Raw genomic sequence first — 21,564 nt, forward strand, 5'->3', positions numbered from 1 at the left:
ACTTACCAAATTTTATATATCTTTCTGTTTGTTTTTTCTGGGGATTTTTATTTATTTGGTATTAAAATCCACTGGTTCCTGAGTAACCCATGAAGTCTGGAAACAAATTTCTTGAGTCTTATTTATTTATTTTAATTTTAATTTAATTTGTTTAGTAATTTCAAGTTTTCATTTAAATTCCAGTTAACATATAGTGTACTATGAGTTTTAAGAGTAGGATTTAGTGATTGATCACCTACATATAACAACCAGTGCACATCACAACGACTGTCTTTCTAGTCCCCATCACCCATTTAACCCATCCCCTGCCCACTTCCTCTCTAGCAACCATCAGTTCTGGATAGTTAGGAGTCTGTTTATATCAATTATATCAATCTGAGCAAGGTGGAAACTGGCATACTACCTGTAAGTCTTTGCAAAATCTTGTGATATTGGAAAAAATGCAGACCACTGGGGGCAGCCAGACAATAGAATTAGGATTATGGCCAATATCCAGCTGCTTGCCCCCAACATGCTTTCCCAACACAGCTCACACAATGGTTTTGAGCTGGTTCCAGACTCCGGGACAGGAATAACAGTGTCAGCAAAAGTGCAGGTAGAGATTGTAGGAATGGGGGTGGAGATGGCAAAGAAGAAGAACAAGAAGAACAAGCTATGTTAAATAATGGTGTGTAAATATAATGGTCGAAGTTTTAAAACAATTTCTCTTTGAGAGAGCGAGAAGACGCATGCACAAGCAGGGAGGAGGGGGGTGGGACAGAAGGTGAGGGCAAAAGAGAATCTTTTTTTTTTTTTTTAAAGATTTTATTTATTTATTTGAAAGAGAGAGAGATCACAAGTAGGCAGAGAGGCAGGCAGAGAGAGAGAGAGGGGAAAGCAGGCTCCCCGCCGAGCAGAGATCCCGATGTGGGGCTCAATTCCAGGACCGCGGGATCATGACCTGAGCTGAAGGCAGAGGCTCAACCCACTGAGCCACCCAGGTGCCCGCAAAAGAGAATCTTAAGTGGGATCCATGCCTCGTGTGGAGTCCTACGTGGGGCTTGATCTCACCACTCTGAGATCATGACCCAAGCTGAAATCAAGACCTGGATGCGTAACCAACCCAACCACCCAGTTGCCCTCCAACACAGGTCTTTAGAGGGGACCTGTCATACCTCTGAGCTCATGTTGGGGGTTGGTGTCTTCCAAAAGCTCAAGGAAAAGAGAGCTGGGAATATTAATTTCTGGAAGGTGATTGTTCATTCAAATGATATAATTTATGAGCAAGGGCTACCTGAATTATGGATTATTTGTGTGTATAGGGGGTTTGGAGGCAGGTCTGAAACTCTGCCTTAAATGCCAATTCTATCTTAGAAGAATATGAGCTAACAAGAGACTACCAAGTGATCTTTTCTACCATCTCCATGTCTCATTTCTTTATCATTAAGGCGCTAAGCCATTTTTTTTTTTTAATTTCTATTCCATTGATGTTACAAGTAATTTGTCAAACATGAAGATTCCTGGCTTCCTTAGTGAACTGAAAGCTGTTTGCCAAGCGATGTTAGATCCTCCCGCTTCAGTCTGAGTTCTTGAGACGGTCTGCAAAATGAAAAAGAATCTGCTGCTTGTTTGAGTCAGGGATAAGTGGGACCTGACCATGGGGAGGTTTTCAGATGGTGGTGACATGGCCCTTAACACTGGCTGATCTCCAAAAGCGTTCTGTATTAGCTCAGCGTTCTCTGTTTGGGATCCTGGCTCCTCTGGCACAGCTTGTCAGAAATCTGTTTTTTTGTTTGTTTGTTTGTTTTTTTCCAGAAATCTGTCTCCCCCCTGCAAGCAATGCAGAAAACAGTGGACCCGGATGAGAGGAAGTCAATAGATAGCAGAGAAGTGGATGAGTTTGGGGCATGCGCCCTGGAGTAGGAATTAACAGCACTTTTTTTTTTTTTTTGTATTTCAACATACAGAAACGGATTGAATTTTTCTTTAAAGAAGTCGCTTAAAAATCTAGTGGGCTGTTAGGTTTTCGTCTCTTTTACTTCAATTATTTGATTCTCCTAATGTTTTTATTTGACCCGACTGTGTAAATTTAACTGGAGCAGTTCCTGTCTCCCCTCCCCGCTCCTGGGCGGGAGGAAACTGGCACTCTGCCCAGTGGGCGGGGCCTTACTAAGTTTCATTTTTCTCTTCTCCGAGTGCCTGAACCTCGGAGGCTGCTGAAGAATGTTCTGTGTGGATTTCTGAGTCTGCTTAGCCGTCCAAACAGAGCAGCCACACTCAGCCTCAGTCCTTATAGAGGGTCTACAAACAGGTAAATGACTTGCTGCTTTCCACTTTTCCTAGCCACTTGCCAATAATAGTCTTCTTAATTAAAAAAAATTTTTTTTTTTAGAATGAAAAGCGAGTTAATTTTTCTGTTATCTGCTCATCCTCTTTTTACTCACCTTAAGTGTAATGTAGAGTACGTAAGAGGCACATATACAAGCTTCATGCCGGGATGTGTTACCTGGTTTTCAATATTTAATGGAAAGTATGTTTGATTTTCTGCTAGATTGAGAAGCATGGCAATGGCGACTCGTTTGACGGCGATGCAAGAAAAGAAGCTGCAGAATTATTTTGGAGGAAAACGGTTTACCCTTCTCTATAAAGCTAGTGTCCATGAATTCTCTGGATATAATTTTCTTAAGAGATGCAGTGGCCAAGGGCCTACTCTGATGGTGATTTATGGTGGATGTTATGTTTGGGGGGCCTATATAAGAATGAATTTTAAGAGAGATGACACAGTTCCCATTGTCCTTTTTGCCTTTCAAGAGAATGAAATTTCAGAATGTGATGTAGGTGCGTGCTCACCACCTACATTTCTTAATGAATATGGTTTAAGATGGAATAATAGTTCAGGGTTCCTCCTAGATCTGAGCGAAAAAAAAGTGACTGTGGACTTAGATGCAGCTAAAAAACTTGGACTGCCTCAAAATCAACCTATTTCCTTTGAGGAATGTGAAGTTTTTCGTTGTGAAGGTAAGTTTAATCAGATAGGCTCATATAGAGTTCTCTCCTGAATGTTTGAGACAACCCATCTCTTTAAGGAAAGAATGTCCTTATCTCTAGGTGACCCAGACTGAAACCCGGCAACACCTCTTTTGCTGAGACCCAACCGTGGTCAAAAGTAGCATATACAGAATTTTCTGGAGTGTGTTTGTGTCGGGGATGGGGTAGGGGAGAGGGAGGGAAGGTAGAAGGAGAAGGAAGGGGGGAGAGGCAGCAAACTTAAAGACTGTGAGATTCTTTTGGAATGAAACCAAACCTCAAACTTCTCTTGACTGGTACTAGATCCTGTAATTTCCCACTGTATCCATTATATTAAAAGACCAAAATGAATTTACTTATTTTTTTGCTAAAGGACATTGTTTCCAATATTTGTTGTTATAAACAATGCTTTTGTAATGTATTTGTGAATATAACTGTGCACAAAAATACTCTTTATAGTAACTTCCTGGAAGTGGGTTTGTTGTTTAAGAAAGATTTACATTTGCACTTTGATAGACACATCTCAAAGGCTTTTATACTTTTCCCAAGAGTGCTATAGAAATGCCTATTTCCCTATCTTCTTGCCAATATTTGATATCATCAGACTTTGGAATATTTGCAATTTGATGGTCAAAAGATGGTTTCCCGGGTGCCTGGGTGGCTCAGTGGGTTAAGCCTCTGCCTTCGGCTCAGGTCATGATCTCAGAGTCCTGGGATCGAGCCCCGCATTGGGCTCTCTGCTCTCTAGGGGAGCCTGCTTCCTCCTCTCTCTCTGCCTGCCTCTCTGCCTGCTTGTGATCTCTCTGTCAAATAAATAAATAAAATCTTTAAAAAAAAAAAAAAGATGGTTTCCCATTTTCTTCTTTGCTTATTCCTGATTATTAGCAAGTTTATGTGTATTGGCCATTTACATTTCATCTCTGAAATAGTTACTTATGACTATCCATTTAAAAGAAGGGGCCCTGGAAATATCCTCTTGAATATTTGCATGTTCCAAACTAGCTGTCTGTGGTCTTTATTTATTTTTTTTTTTTTAAAGATTTTATTTATTTATTTGTCAGAGAGAGAGGGAGAGAGAGCAAGCACAGGCAGACAGAATGGCAGGCAGAGGCAGAGGGAGAAGCAGGCTCCCTGATGAGCAAGGAGCCCGATGTGGGACTCGATCCCAGGACGCCGGGATCATGACCTGAGCCGAAGGCAGCTGCTTAACCAACTGAGCCACCCAGGCGTCCCTGTCTGTGGTCTTTATACTTGAATGATCACCAGAGTACACAATTCTTTGGGGATTTGTAATGTTTTCAACAGTACTGATATTGCTGTTGAAAACCTAGGGCCAGACTTACTTATTTGTTTTAATTGTTTCCTTTTGAATGATTTGATCTTACTTCCTGGCTGCCTCAAACATCTAAAAAATTTTGTTGATGTCTGGTCAGTTTACTTGGATATGTCATGATGTTGACAATCCTGGATCAGTTAAGGAAACTTTTATTGAGGTATAACACATAAACAGAGAAATGCACAATTGATAAATGTACCAATCGACAAACTTTTATAAACTAGACACACTAATGTCACTACTACTAGGATGAATACATAAGATTATTATCATCATTTCAAAAAGCTCCTTGCTGATTTTTCCTGGTTATTACCAACCAAAGATTACTATTACTTTGGCTCATCGACACTAATTACTTCTTCTTTTTGAATTTTATATAAGTGGAATCATATCACAATGTGTACTCTTGTGTGTCTGGCCTCTTACATTCAATATTATGTTTGAGGGATTGAGCTAAATAAGGGAGTGGATTATATAATCAGACCTCTACAATTCGGATATCTTACCCAGTATTAGGCTTGACTAATCATTTCATGGATAAGGATAAAAGCAGTCAGAAATCTCGGAGAAGGCAGAAAGGGTACAAGAATATTCTGCATGGTTCCTAGGATCTTCCTTTGCATATTAGACATATGCTTTCTGGATAAAACAACAGGCAGCGTTGTAAAACAACCTGCCTGTTGTTTTTTTTGAACTTTGTGGGTCACCTTACGTACTAAAGAGTGGTTACATTGTGGAACGTTTATATGTCAGTGCTATGGATTGAATGTGGCCCCCAACCAAGACTCATATGTTGAAGCCCTAACCCCCTGTGTGACTATACTTGGAGATGCGACCTCTAAGGAAGTAATTAAGGTTAAATGAGGTCCTAAGAGTGGGGTCTTAATTCAATAGGATAAGCATTCATATAAGAAGGGACACTTGAGAGCTTACTCTCTCCTCTTGAATATCCAAGAAGAGATCATAGGAGAACACAGTGAGATGGCGGCCACCTACAAGGCAAGGGAAGAGGCCTCAGGATGAAATCTACCTTGCTGCACAGTGATCTTGGACTTCTCAGCTTCCAGACTGTGAGAAATAAATTTTGTGCTGTCCTAGTTTATGGTATTTTGTATGGCAGTCTGAGCAGACTAAAACAATCAGCTTACATGACATTCCCATGAAGACAAGCCTCATAAATCCACAGAATCTGTAAGCCTTCGTGTATATGTGTTTTGGTTCACACATTCATATTGTTTAAAGAAAACGCATACAAAATTTCTGGGTCATTGGATTGGTGTATGCTCAGCTTCAGTGGATACTGACAAAGCTTTCCAACATAGTCATACCAGTTGCCCTCACCACAACAGTATATGAGAGTTTCTGTCACTTCTAAATTTTTCCCAATACTTCTTGTTACAATATGTAACCATTTTGGTACATGAACTGTGGCATGATATTTTGTGAATCTGGTTCACTTTGATTAGACTAGTCAGTAATTTATTTTACAGTTTAAGCCAATTACTATATTAATTTATCCTTTTTCAACTTATAAAATTTGCCTTGTATTTTGGTTAATTCCTTCTAATATTTCTAAGGTTTGTTTCTGTAGTCTTTTCTGTTTCTATTTTCAATTTTCAAAACTTTCCTTTTTTCTTTTTATTAACAAAGTATACTTTTATCACAAGGTTGATATAAAGTGTTTATATTCTGGTTATCTTCTATATATTTACATTTTGATTTTGAATTTCCTTTTGGATGTTAAAGTTAAGAGGTGCTTTGTAAAAGTCCAAGAAGTGGCTTTTATCTCTGTGTACACTTAACTCTTCTCTCGTTTTATTATAGTCATTGTATGTAGTCTTTACTATTTTTACTTCTGGTCATTTAAAGAGGTTTTCAGTCCATATGTGTAGCCATATTTTTAAATGTTTCACACAGTATTTTTTTGTAGTGTAGAGAATTGCCAGCCTCACTACACCTGATCCTTTCAGTTTTTTTTTTTTTAAGATTTTATTTATCATTTATTTATTTTAGAGAGAGGGAGGCTGAGTGAGTGAGGGAAGGAGAGGGAAAATCCACTGCAGGTGCTATGCGGGGCATGGAGCCCAACGTGGGTCATGGATCCTGACCCGGGCTTGATCCCACTACTGGGAGATCATGACCTGAGCGGAAACCCAGTCAGTCATGGAACCCATTAAGCCATCCAGACACCCTGCAGCTTATCCTTCCAGTTTTTTTTTTTTTTTAAAGATTTTATTTTTATTTATTTGACAGAGAGAGAGAGATCTCAATAGGCAGAGAGGCAGGCAGAGAGAGGTGGGGGTCAGGGAAGCAGGCTCCCTGCTGAGCAGAGAGCCCTATGGGGGCTTGATCCCAGGACCCTGAGATCATGACCTGAGCCGAAGGCAGAGGCTTAACCCACTGAGCCACCCAGGTGCCCCTGATCCGTCCAGTTTTAAATCTACCACCGAAGAGTATCTCTTCACAGGAAGTGAAATTCTGGGCCTGAGTCTCACTGGTTCACATAAAGTCCTCGGCTCTCACCTCAACCACTCACTGTGCTCTGATTGGGTGAGGGATGCATCCTGCACTCTCTTTGGAGCCACAAAGAAAATCAATTGGACTGGAAGTTCCAGGAACTCCAGCCGTAGATAGTAGGTTTTAGAGAAGATTTGGTGTCTGTGGTTTTTTTGTTTGTATCTCTGTACATTATCCTTTTCAGGCCTTTTGGATTATGGAGAGCAACTATTTTAAAGTATTCCCAGTCTTTCCTTGGCCTGTCCCCCTGCCTTTATGCCTTGCTTCTCTGATTCAGAAAGGACCCCAGTTCTCATTTCCCATGTTGGCGCGAGCCACATCCTACTGCTGAGTAATTGGGTGAGAAGAAATCTGTGGGCAATCTAGTCTTACAGTGCCCACCTTGCCTCTAGCACTAGATTCTTCAAAAGAGATGTTAAGGAGATTTGCAGAATTTTCTCCACTTGCTTTCGTTGTACTGTGTTGCTGTCATGGAAAAGCTATTTCTGTATTTTACCCTAATGAATGCATTGACATTCAGTTAGACTGTCATTCAACAACTTGTGCTTTTCATTTTTCTTTATTTCCCTAGATTTATTGGATAAAAGAATCATGAAAGGGATTACTCAGTAAGTCAATGTCAATTAAAATCATGTTTTTATTATAAATATTATATATTGTATATTATAAAATAAGTCAAATAAATAATGTTCTGTTATTCTGTTTATTATCTTAGACTTATTTTTTATAGGTTCTGTCAAATTGGTAACAGATTATAACATAACTTTTGGATCATCAAGAATAAACTATAATTATATTTATAATCATAAAACTATTTGATAATACCAATGTTAAAACAGAAAGAATGCCGGGTAAAGGGAAAGCACTCCTAACGTTTTTATATACTTGAAGGAAAATAATTATTTGGCAGCATGTCTACATTTTTGCTTAGACTTCTTGAAGTTACAGTTTCAACTACTTTAGGGAATTGCGTTGGAAAGGGTGGCTGGTGGGTAGAGGATACTTAAATGAACTTCAAGAACATGTTAGAAATTATCTACTTACATAAACTTCAAAAGTCACACGTTATGTTGTGCTTTTTGAAATTTATTATTGATAAGTTATCTTCATAACGCAGTTCATATTTATTATTAGGCTTATATGAACTGGTTGCTTAAATCTGAAAGGTTTTGTGTCTGATTGGCTTTAGTTGTGTTATTTTCGCTTTTTTCTTCTTTTATGGTAGGATTTGAAGTAGGATAGTTGCTTGTCCTTTTTTTTTTTTTTAAAGATTTATTTATTTATTTATTTATTTGACAGAGAGAGATCACAAGTAGGCAGAGAAGCAGGCAGAGAGAGAGAGGAGGAAGCAGGCTCCCTGCTGAGCAGAGAGCCAGATGTGGGGCTTGATCCCAGAACCCTGGGATCATGACCTGAGTCGAAGGCAGAGGCTTTAACCCACTGAGCCACCCAGGCGCCCCTGTCCTTTCAACAGGAAAGCAAGTTGCTAATCAAAAAGAAATAATAATATATAAGAAAAAGAAAAAGAATTCTAGGAAAACTTATGGTAAGTTCTTGTGATGTACTCTCTGTTGTTATAATTGTCTGTCTGAACAGACTCCATGAGAGATTATTGGATGACATGAGAACCTACAGTTCATATGGAGGCCTCGTTCACCAAATACGGATTCTGCTCCTGGGTCCCACTGGGGCTGGGAAATCTAGCTTCTTCAACTCAGTAAAGTCTGTTTTCCGAGGCCACGTAACACACCAGGCTCTGGTGGGCTCTGATACAACTGGGGTATCTGGCAAGGTATGTCCATTCAAAGTCACTCAGCCTTTGCTTCTTTGTTCAAGTTAAGTAGTTTTGAAAATTCTTTTTTTTTTTAAATTTTTTATTTTTAAAATTTCTTTTCAGTGTACCAGAATTCATTGTTTATGCACCACACCCAGTACTCCATGCAGTACGTGCCCTCCATAGTACCCACCACCAGTCTGACCCAGCTTCCCACCCTCTGCCCCTTCAAAACCCTCAGATTGTTTTTCAGAGTCCATAGTCTCTCATGGTTCATCTCCCCCTCCAATTTCCCTCAACTACCTTCTCCTCTCCATCTCCCCATGTTCTCCGTGTTATTTCTTATGCTCCACAAATAAGTGAAACCATAGAATAGTTGACCTTCTCTGCTTGACTTGTTTCACTCAGCATAATCTCCTCCAGTCCTGTCCATGTTGATAACAAAAGTTGGGTGTTCATCCTTTCTGATGGAGGCATAAAACTCCATAGTTTATATGGACCACATCTTCCTTATCCATTCATCCGTTGAAGGGCATCTTGGTTCTTTCCACAGTTTGGCGACCGTGGCCATTGCTGCTATGAACATTGGGGTACAGATGGCCCTTCTTTTCACTACATCTGTATCTTTGGGGTAAATACCCAGTAGTGCAATTGCAGGGTCATAGGGAAGCTCTATTTTTAATTTCTTAAGGAATATCCACACTGTCTTCCAAAGTGGCTGCACCAACTTGCATTCCCACCAACAGTGTAAGAGGGTTCCCCTTTCTCCACATCCTCTCCAGCACACATTGTTTCCTGTCTTGTTAATTTTGGCCATTCTAACTGGTGTAAGGTGATATATCTCACTGTGGTTTTGATTTGAATCTCCCTAATGGCTAGTGATGATGAACATTTTTTCATGTGTCTGATAGCCATTTGTATGTCTTCACTGGAGAAGTGTCTGTTCATGTCTTCTGCCCATTTTTCGACGTAATTATCTGTTTTGGGTGTGTTGAGTTTGAGACGTTCTTCATAGATCCTGGATATCAGCCTTTTGTCTGTACTGTCATTTGCAAATATCTTCTCCCATTCCGTGGGTTGCCTCTTTGTTTTGTTGACTGTTTCCTTTGCTCTGCAGAAGCTTTTGATCTTGATGAAGTCCCAGAAGTTCATTTTTGCTTTTGTTTCCTTTGCCTTTGGAGACATATCTTGAAAGAAGTTGCTGTGGCTGATATCAAAGAGGTTACTGCCTATGTTCTCTCTAGGATTCTGATGGATTCCTGTCTCACGTTGAGGTCTTTTATCTATTTCGAGTTTATCTTTTTGTATGGTGTAAGAGAATGGTTGAGTTTCATTCTTCTTCTACATATAGCTGTATGTATGTCCAATTTTCCCAGCACCATTTATTAAAGAGACTGTCTTTTTTTCACTGTATATTTTTTCCTGCTTTGTCGAAGTTTATTTGACTTCATTCCATGTAGACTTTATCTCCATTTGCAATTAAAAAAATGTACTTCTAAAATTGCTTTTTTTTCTCCTCTGTAGTACAGGACATATTCCATTAAGGATCAGAGATCTGGCAATGCCCTGCCATTTATTCTGTGTGACTCAATGGGGCTGGGTGAGAAGGAAGAAGGACTGTGCATGGATGACATAGTCTACATCTTAAAAGGCCACATTTCGGACAGATACCAGGTATGATTGGGCTAATCACTGAGAAATTATAACTGATATTTAAAATGTTTGTTTTTGCTCGCTGCTGACGACTGCAGATTCTAATCTAATTTAATGCATTACCATTTATTTTCTTGAACTGTATTTGTTCAAAATCATTTGTTCTTTTTTGATATTTTATTTTACAAAGAATTTAAACATCCAAAAGACTCTTCTGTCATAGCTGTTATAACAACTCTGAATGTTGTTGTGTATTCAATTGCCTTTGGTTGTGTGAGACAGAAATCCAAATACATCGATTTACTCACCTAGGTAATTTTTCTTATGTAACAGGAAGTCTGAAGGGTAGGCAGCTTTTAATCAGTGTGGACACTCTCTGAGGTTATCAATTTCAGGGGTCCATCTCACTTTCTCTTATGAGACCCTCAGTATGGGGTGCTTTATGTTCCCCTAAAATTCACATGCTAGCCCTAACCCCAGTGTCATGGTATTAGGAGGTGAGGCCTTTCAGAGGTGATTAGGTCATGAGGGTAAATCCCTCATGAATGGGATTAGTGTCCTTACAAGAGAAGATAAAAAGAAAGATGATCTTTCTCTCTGCCACATGAAGACACAACAAGAAGTTAGCTATCTGCAAACCAGGAAGAGGGCTGTCATCAGAGGCCAAATCTGCTAGCGCCTTGATCTTGGACTTTATAGCCTCAGAACTGTGAGAAGTAATTTTTGTTCTTCATGGCACCAAATATGGTAATTTGCAGCCCAAGCGGACTAAGACGTGTGGCTTTCATCCTTGATGCTCTCCAGATGTTCACACTGAGCACTGTATGTGTTCTAGACAGGAGAAGTGGGGATTAAAGAGAAAACCACTTTAGTCTGTCATTTTTTTAAAACTTTCTAGTCCTTTGAATAGACATTTTGATTTTGAATTAATCATTACTTTACCTTGTTCCAAATGAATAGTCAGTTGTGCCAGCATCTTTCCTTGAATGTCTTTGCATCTTTTCCCTACCAAATATAGGGATTGGTTTGCTCTGTTGATGTATTTATCAATTCCTTTATGATATTCTTTTTATTACCACATCGTTTAATTGTTGTAACTACCATAGCAATCAACTGTGTCTTGATACCTCACTGGACAAGTCATATTCATTACTTATTTCTTGCATTTGCTTTTCTGCACTATTTTCACAATATACTTTTCTAAGTGAGCCTGTTTGTGTTTGATTTGTTGTTGTTTTGATTAAAATTACATTAAAATTTTATATCAAAATTTGATTTACATCTTTACATATCAAATGTTCTTATCCAGAAACACAAAATGTTTTATTTTTCTACTCATGCAAGGGCTTTCATTCTTTAGTACAGCATTGTCTTGTAGAGGGAAAGCTTATTTTTCAATATTCATTTTTTTTTAAAAACAGCTTTATTATAGGGAATTTAAACTATGCAAAAGTAGACAAACAATTTAATGAATTCCCATTTACTCAGCTTCTTCAGTTTTTGATCATGGCTCATCACCTGTGTCTATCCACTTTCTCCTCCCCTGTATTTCTCGGAATCAAATTTAATACATCTTAACATTTAATCCATAGATCATAGCAAGTACACCAATACTCTGATGACAAACATCAAACCCACCCTTCCTAGTCAACTAACATTTACCCAAACCACATACAGTTAGGTTTGGTGTACTGAATATAGTCTAAAGTCAACTTTACAAAATAGGGTGTAGTCAAAGAATCTATTTCCTTTCTCTGGCCCTTCAAATACATTTCTTCCTTTTTCTTATAAATAACCATATAAGGGGCGCCTGGGTGGCTCAGTGGGTTAAAGCCTCTGCCTTCGGCTCAGGTCATGATCCCAGGGTCCTGAGATCGAGCCCCACATCGGGGTCTCTGCTCAGCAGCAGGGAGCCTTCTCCCCCCCACCCCCGTCTGCCTCTCTGCCTATTTGTGATCTCTGTCTGTCAAATAACTAAATAAAATCTTTAAAAAAATATAAAAATTTATGATGTACTTTCCTTTTTTACAATATAAGAAAATACAGGTCTGTGGTTCTCCTCTTTTTAGAGAAGTCATGAACTACTCTGTGTTATTGGTACATTAGAATCCTGCCACTACACGTAGTCCTGAAGTTAATAGACTTGTGCATGCATCATTTTGTATTTTTACTGCCATACCTGTGACAGATTCCCAGCAGAAGGATTGCTAGTTCAAGAGTAAATGCATCTCATTTTGAACCACTTTCAGCCCTTGCATTCTGTGTGGTGAAACCACATTCCTTTCTGAAGGCTTTCACCTCCACCTTGCCCACATTTGTTCTATCTAGAATGCTTTTGGCCATGTGCTCATTCCTTTTATCAGACTAACTTCCCCTACTTTTCAGCTCCCAGATTACATGTCCGCTTCTTCGGAAACTATGTGACTGAGGGAATGGGGTGCTAGCTACTTGCATAGACTGTCTTCTCTACTGGATTGTTAACCTCATAATATCAGAGACTTGCCTGATATATAATATGTGCTCATGAATATCCATGGAATTAAAACGTTGAGTTATGTTTACCTTGCAGTTTAATTCCTCAAAACCAATCACACCGGTTCATAGTAACTATATTGACAACCCATTGCTGAAGGACAGAATCCATTGTGTGGCACTTGTATTTGACATCAACACTGTTGAACACCTCTCTCGTGACATGATGGCAAAGATCAAAAAAATTCGAAGGGAGTTGATAAAGTGTGGTGAGTCTTGTTCCACTCTACTATCGAGGGCAGTTAATTAGACTATATTGTAGAATGGTTTTAGAACAGGATGAAAAATTTTAGAAATTGCATATGTGAATCTTCTGTGGCCCATCAGTGTGGTTCAAACAAATCAAGCACTCGACAGCTGTATGACTTTGTGCCATGACCTAAATTCTCTATGTCTCAATTTCCTAACCTAGAAAATTAGTATAAGGATAACACCTATCTCAGAGATTTATTATAAGGATTAAGCAAATCAATATATTTGAAGAATTTAACAAGTCTTCACTACCTGTTACCACTGTATCCTAACATAGATTCATTTACCAAAAGTTCTAGATTTCCTCTTGGGCCTTAAATGATTAGAAATGGAAAACAGTATATCAGTAAGAAAACAGGCAGGGAAGTAAGATGTTAGGTAGGGCGGGGTAGCATAAAGGCTTAGGGGAAGGTAGACAGGATCGGGGAATTAAGGTGCCCCATACTGGCTTTTCTTGGCTTTATTACCCATTCTGTCGGGAAAAGCGCCAGTTTGTCACAGCTTTGATTAAGTTAGAAGCATGGAGTGATTTACTTGCTCACTGTAATTTGAAACCTTGCCAGTGAGGTGTGCAGGGAGGTGCTTGCTAGCATTGTCATAGAAGAACAATTTACTTGTGATGCTTTCACACATGCTATTGACTTCTGGAGGATTCTCCCCCATCTTGCTTGTGAGATCTCTTTTCTGTAGTCTCCATAAAAACAACCGTTTGGACGGGATAGGAGACCAATCAACAATATTGTAGTATCACTAGTTACCTCTTTAGTTATCTCTTCCAAAAGGTGGTTTCATTTGAAGCCACATTTCTTACCATGGAAAGCAATGAAGGGAATTTCCTATGATATTAATGAGTACTTGAGCGGTGCATTTTTAAGGGATGGTGGGCCTTCCCAAATCTCTGAACTTGCTTCACAGATAGCCTGTTGCATAATTGATCTCTGGTTAACTGAAACATACTGATGCTGTCTTTAATGATCAAAGTGACAAGTATCTGTTTGGCCTAGGTGTAGCACATGTGGTTTTGCTCACTCATGTGGATAGCGTGGACCTGATTAGCAGAGGTGACCTTGGAGACATATACAAATGTATGCTTGTGAAGCCTAAGGTAATGAATGATGTTCCTCTTTGCAGACACATTTTCTGGGATATGTCACTATAATCACATGATATTGCTGCGAATAAAAATAAAAATGGACACCTGTTGAACTTAAGAATTAAAATAATTTCTTGGATAATTCAGACTTGCTTCTCAAATTTAAAAATTAAATATATATTCATCTTTACATGGACACAGATCATTCCATTCATTATAATTTAACCCAAATAGCTTCAATTCAACAAATATTTATTGATTGCCTTTCATAATTGAGTCAGTGTGATAGTCGCTAACCAGATACACAGATAATTAAAACAATTTCTCTGCACTCAAAAGGTTATAATTTTATCAGTGGAGGTGAGAGGGTGGGGGAGAGGGATAGGAAAAAATTGACAGAGTATGAGTATGATAAATCTTATGAAGGGATTCAAAATAAAATCGAAAGTTTAGAGGAGGAAAATATTGTGTGAAAGGAGATGGAGAAGATTTCATTCCTGGAGTGTCACTGGAAAATAGGTCTCAAAGAGGAGGAGGATTTTGGGTGGTGAAGAGACAAAAGGGGAAAAAAAATCAGGCTATGAGGATAGTCCAAGTCAATACAGTAGTGTGGGAAGAGGCAATGTGAGTGGGAAGCATGGAGTCATTCAGTTTAGTGGAGGGCCGAATCCTTGTAGGGGGAGATAAAGAAGTTATATTTGCATGAGGGGACTTTACGTAATTGGGCACATTATGGGGAATCATAGCAATTTTTTTCTCTCTTAAGTTTTTATTTAAATTCCAGTGAGTTAACATATGGTATAATATTAGTTTCAAATGTACAATGTAGTGATTCAACATTTCCATGCATCACCAGTGCTCATCACAGCACGTGCCCTCCTTAATCCCCATCATGTATTTAGCCCATCCCCCCACCCCCGTAACCTTCAGTTTGTTCTCTCTATTCTTAAGAGTCTGTAGTCTCTCTCTCTCTCTCTCTTTTTACCCTTTGCTCATTTGTTTTGTTTCTTAAATTCCACATATGAGTGAAATTATATGGTGTTTGTCTTTCTCCAAATTATTTCACTTAGCATAATACTCTCTAATTCCATCCATATTGTTGCAAATGGCAAGATTTTTCATATATATATATATATGAATCACATCTTCTTTATCCATTCATCAGTCAATGGACACTTGGGCTCTCTCCATAATTTGGCTATTGTAGATAATGCAGCTATAAAAAGTAGTGATATAACCAAACTGAAGCATCACAAAAATTAATCTCCCACTACATGTAGAATGGATTATAGTCGAAAGGAACCTGGATTTGGGAATACCAGTTGGGAACATGTAATGATAGCTAGTATTTGTTGAGCACTAAATATGTGATAAATTTTCTTATTCAATATTTACAACAGCCCTGTGAGATGAGTACTGTCATTACCACATTTTATAGATGAGGAAACAAACACACAGAGAGTAAAGTATTTGCCAGTGTTTTTGACAGTGACGAGAAATAACAGAGCCCTGTTTTAAACCCAAGCAGTGTCATTCCCCAGATAAATTTGTCTAAGCAAGAATTAAAATAGCATACTAAGCTAATCTAGTAAAATTGACTAATCATGAGAATAACTTTGAATAAGAAACAGGGAAATTGCAGACTCTAGCATAAAGCATTAAAAATGCTTCAGTTTCAAAGTAATCTGCATGGAACTATTAGTTACCTTTCATTTCTAACTCATATGAAATATATGTATTCTCGATGAAAGTTGGTAGTGACACTGGAGATTGACTTGTGAAGCTCTTTAAGAAAGTATTTATGGGACCAGATCTCTATCTTTATTTTCCCCAACAGGAATACTACTGCCAAGCTCCTGCTATTTGTTACTGCTTTCGTGGTATATATTGACCTAAAATAGTCTTGGTCACTGTTTCTCTATTGCAGTTAGAGACAGTCCACAGAGAACTTGGATTTGCTCTTTCTGACATCTTGGTGATTAGTAATTATACCTCAGAGTGGGAGCTGGACCCTGTAAAGGACGTTCTGATCCTCTCTGCGCTGAGACAGATGCTGTGGGCGGCAGATGACTTCTTAGAGGATTTGCCTCCTGAGGAAACAGGTAGATATTTGATGGTATTGACATTTGAAGGTGTCAGCTGTATGGCTACTCCCGCTTGGATCTATTGGGTACGTGGAAGTTCACTGTGTCACTGTAGGTCACCGTCTTGTGAGGAGTCCTAGCCTGTAGCTCACTGGCTGGGTGTGTTTTCTCCCCCCTCACATTTCCTGATTTCCCCACCCTTAGGGTACATCCTAGGAATTTGCACTACTTCTCTTTCCCCCCATGTCTAAAGATACAATCTTTGAAATGATACATTTCTGTCATTTCTACTGTATGAAGACTCCAAGTTGTATCCTTGCCCTCTTCTCTCAAAATGTGCTTCTTTGCTTGGGACCCAGAAATGGATTGGATCAGCGTTGTTCCTGATCAGATATGATCTTGGCTTACTTGCCCCTTTCTTGGGACTTATGTTTTTGCCTTTTATGATTTGACTTTTTTGATGTGTCTTCCACCTCAGAGTTTCTCAATGCCAGGTAGTCAGTGCTAGGTAGACATAAGTGCCTTTCATATTTATGGCCTCAGATTTTCGCATTACATGTATTCTCTCTCAGATTCTCTCAAGAATACATGCTGCACGGTTTCAGTCAAAGATCAGACAGAGGGGCGCCTCAGTGGCTCAGTGGGTTAAAGCCTCTGCCTTTGGCTATGGTCATGATCCCAGGGTCCTGGGATCGAGCCCCACATTGGGCTCTCTGCTTGGCGGGGAGCCTGCTTCCTCCTCTCTCTCTGCCTGCCTCTCTGCCTACTTGTGATCTCTGTCTGTCAAATAAATAAATAAAATCTTTAAAAAAAATCAGACAGAAGTTTCAATTTATACTCAAATTTTATTTTAGTTTGTGAGAAATAAAATTAGAATATCAAATCTTCTTTATTCTCTCTCACTTGCAAACTGCTAAGAAACTCTCATGCTACTACCGACTCTACCATCTTGATTTCTTCATGTCTTCTCTTCTTCATGGAGCATGCACTCCCAAAGTCAGGGCTGGTTGGCTTAGACCCCCCAGTAGCCCAATGTTCTTCCTCCTTCTGCTTGCTTTTCCCTAAATAATCCAGTAAGAATATTTTGTTTCTCTTTTCTCAGAGATCAAAGAAGAGGAACCACCGACTGTGTAAAAGAAGGAAAAAAATATGTGAACCCTTCACATACTAATAATTTTTATCTCATCATAGAAGATTGAAAATTGAAAAATAAGAAAACACAGGAAAAAGAGAAGTAGCTGAAACAGAAGGGGCATGTTTTGTTTATGTCTGTGTTGAAGATACATATGGAAAATCATAATGCCTGCAAATAACTAGAAACAGTGGGATTTAAAGCCATTAATGGTGGAAAAAATGAACATAATTTCTTTTGGATTTATGTTCTGTATCTGTGAAAAATCAAAGTTTCTTCTTACAAAGTCTGAATTTAACTTAAGTGTGGGTGTGTGATTTTGGAAAAGTTTATTTTGTCAGCATCATTTGGTCTTCACCCACATCATCTTAATTTTGCTTTCTTATTTTATTTCCAAATTATTTGATCTTCTCTTTGGGTCTCCAGTTAATGGTGTACTCTTTACACTAAGGCCATTTTTTGGTTTGCTTAATATCTGAAAACCTCTTTTAAGATGTGACAATATTGGTAAGAGTTTGAGGGGATTAAAGCTGACAAGAACTATAGTTTGATTTTTCTGTCAATTATGACTATTTTAGTTACAAGTGATAAAACTCAACCTGAATTACATGATTAAAAAAATAATCAAACCATATAAAAGGCTGGGGTTGAACTGAACTGCCTCAGAAATGATTGAATCTAGAGATTCAAAATCTATTCTCTTTCTCTCTCACACACGTGCACATGTGTGTGCACGCGCGTGCACACACACACGCACACACTCTCTGGTTCCTTCTTTGTGTCTCTTGCTGTCATTCTCTCAGGCTAGCATTCTTGATAAATCTTAAACAATCTGAATCCAAGCTGACATTCATTCAGTCTTGTGACCCAAAAGGGAAGAGGGCTTTTCTTTTCCAGTTTCATTGTGAAATAATCCAAAAAAGGACTGTTGATTTAGTTCAAATCATATGCCTACTCCCCAAGAACAATCACTTTCTCTGCAGAAGAGAGAGAAATATGATCATCCCATCTTAAATAATACTTGCCCAAGAAGAGTGATTTGTTATTAGAAGGAGGGGTTTAATCATGGACATGACCACTGTGGATTAACTGAGCTGAAGAGGCACCTTAATATGTATCTTGTGAATTCAGGAAGTTTTCTATCTAGTTTCTCACTTAGAATATAAGAATAAATATATTCTTTATAAGAACGTAAAGTCTTATTAATAAGTCTAAAAATCATTAACAATTTAAAAAAGCTTTTTATTAAAGTAGTATATACACATAAAAAGTTTATAGTTCATAATTGTATGGCTCAGTACATTTTGATAGACTCAAGCCATGAAACTAGAACTCAGGTAAGAAACAGAACATTCTAGAAGTTCCCTTTAAGCCCCAGTCTAGCTACATAGGATATCCACTATTCTGACTTCTAATTGCATAGATTAGTCTTTTTCTTTTTTATCCCTAACATAACATTATGCACTATTTACTCTTTTGGGTCTAACTTCTTTCCTGAGATGGTTTATTTGTTTGATTTGTATTATTGTACATAGGTAAAGATAATTTGTTCACATATATCCTATTATTGTCATGTTAATGGGAAGTTCTAATACTTTCCTTGTAGGTCAAGAATACATTCCATATCTGTTGCATTAAAAATTTTTCTAATTAAAGCTACATAAAAATAAACCATTTGATTTTGGGTCTTTCCAATTTTGTATAATAATAAAGATTCCATAATGGGAACATACTGTATTTCAATTTGTAAATGTAGCTTGAAAATGAGAAGTAGCATCATGAAGGAGTTGACATGATCCTAAAATTTACAGAGCAGTGTAACGTTTCAAACACAGTCAAGATGTTCTTGATAAACGAAGGGGGAAAGCAGGTATAAAGAGACATATTAAGAAATGTAAATTAACTGTGGTGGATTAATAAATTAATGGAACAGAATGGAGAGTCCAGAAACAGACTTGAGCATGTCTGGACATTTATTCTATGATAGGGGTAGATGAATGGAGAAACAACAGACAATTCATAAATGGTCTAGTGAATTGGCCATCCATATGGGGAAAAATAAAAGTGAATCCCTCACATCGTATGCAGAAGTCTACTTTAGGTGGACTAAGCACCTAAATGCTAAAAGGATTTTGGAAGATAAAATAGAAGGGTACTTCTATAACTTGGGGGTAAGGAAATATTTCTTAAGTCATAGTTCTTAAACAAGATACAAAAAGCTTAATACCAAAAGAGATTGAAAATTCAACTATATTGAAATCAGTAACTTTTTTTATTTTTATTTTTTAAATCAGTAATTTTTATATTCAACAAATCCCATTAAGATAGTAAAAAGATACAGCAATATGTGGGAGAACATATAACTAGCAAAGAACTAATAAAAGGACATACAGAGAAATCCTACAGGTCTAGAAGAAAACAAAAATATAAAAGAAAATGAACCAAAGACTTGAAAAGGGAGCTCTAAAGAAAAAGGAAATTCAAATATTCAGTACATAAGAAACATGTTCAACATAATTTGTAATAGAAAAAGATCCAAACTAAAATAATTTGGTTCTTTTTTACATTTATTGAGATTTAATTGACATATAAAGTACATATTTTTAAAGTGTAACATTGAGTAAGTTTTGACATATGAATGCACCTTAAAATAGTCTTGACAGTCAAGATAACAAATATTTCTATCCCCCCCCCAAAAAATTGTAATCCATTCTCTTTATTCCATCTCTTGTTCTGGTCCTCAGATAACTAGTCTGTACTCTGACACTCTAAGTTACTTTTCACTTTTTAAGAATTTGTATACATGAAATTGTGCAGAATATACTCTTCCGTGTCTGGCTTCTTTTATTCAGTGTTTTGAGATTCAACCATGTGGTTGTATGTAACAATAGTTCTTTCTTTTTATTGCTGAGTAGTATTTCATTGTGTGAATATACTACATTTCTTTATCCATTCACCTGTAAACAGACTTTTGGATTGTTTCCAGTAAAGTTCACGATTTGCAGAGAGACCCCATGAGCTAGCATTTTGACTCTCAGTTACGTATCTTAAGGATACTTTTTGGGTGCATAAAAATACACGTATAAGAATTTTTGTAGTAGCCTTGTTCATAATAGGCCCTGTTGGAAGCAACCCACATGCCCATCAATAGTAGAAAAGATAATAAATTGTGGTATATTATATAGAGTACTTCATTTCATATAACAAAATTAAAGAACTATAACTATATATATCAGTGTAAATATTGTAAATATAATATTGGCCAAAAGGATAAAGACATGAATGAATCTATGCATTATGTATAGTTTTATATAAATCTCACAAAAGTTCTAAATAGAAGAGAGGAAATGATGATCGTAAAAGTGAAGATGATAATTACCTTTCAAGGGTTTAGGGTTGTGAAGAGTCAGGGGTCACCTAGGGATTCTGCAGAAATTAAAAGTTTCCTTTGTATTGAACAAGGTGGTTGTGAAATGGATATTTGCTTTATAGTTATTTTTAAGTTGTACATTTGTATTTTATGTACTTTTCTTCATGTATTATATATTTCATAATTAAAGCAGGAAAAATGAGAAGTGATATAATATACAAACATTAGAATTAGACAAAACTGGGTCTTGCTGCGTATTATGTGATCTTTAAGAAGTCTCTCATTTCCCTATCTTACAGATGATGATAACAGTTTATTCATAGATATTTTGTAAGAGCTAAATTAGATAATATATACAGCTAGATTATCAGTGCAGGCACTTAGAAACAGAAACTCAGGTGCTGATGGACACTGCCAATCTTGTATAACAACAAACTGATAAGTAACTATGTTTCCCTATTGTAAATTTAACTTTATTATAGTTGAAAACAAAGATAAGACTTGGACTTTGAAAGCTCATAACAAAAATGAAAAATACCAAAAGCCAAATTATCAGAGTTTTTGCTTTTGGTTGTTTGATATGTGGTGTTGTTTGTTTGTTTGTTTGTTTTTGTTTTTGTTTTTAATATACCTTTGCCTTCAAAGAGTGTACTGTAACTCAAATTCAAAATTTATAAAAGCAAATAGAAACATATTAAATGGCTTGGTCACGTCTGCCCCCTACTGGCCAATTTACAAAGTGGAAAGGAGGCTGAAGGTTGAATTTGGAAGCTTGAATTAAAACTGCTAAGGTTTCTAATTCTTAAAAAAGCTGA

General features: G+C 37.5%; 1 protein-coding gene across 1 annotated transcript; it reads left to right on the forward strand.

Moving 5' to 3' along the window:
- The first annotated feature begins 2,178 nt into the window (after positions 1–2,178).
- On the forward strand, positions 2,179–19,235 carry LOC111143600 (interferon-induced protein 44-like). The gene is made up of 9 exons (XM_022497435.1): positions 2,179–2,290; positions 2,531–2,997; positions 7,431–7,467; positions 8,456–8,651; positions 10,158–10,307; positions 12,856–13,027; positions 14,075–14,175; positions 16,091–16,265; positions 17,350–19,235. Exons 2-9 carry the CDS (start codon positions 2,541–2,543, stop codon positions 17,379–17,381), a joined length of 1,320 nt encoding a protein of 439 aa, XP_022353143.1. The 5' UTR covers positions 2,179–2,290; positions 2,531–2,540; the 3' UTR covers positions 17,382–19,235.
- The last annotated feature ends 2,329 nt before the right edge of the window (positions 19,236–21,564 follow it).

Source organism: Enhydra lutris, unplaced genomic scaffold (genome assembly GCF_002288905.1).
Source record: "Enhydra lutris kenyoni isolate GAN:26980312 unplaced genomic scaffold, ASM228890v2 scaffoldscaffold9, whole genome shotgun sequence".
Lineage (NCBI taxonomy): Eukaryota > Metazoa > Chordata > Mammalia > Carnivora > Mustelidae > Enhydra > Enhydra lutris.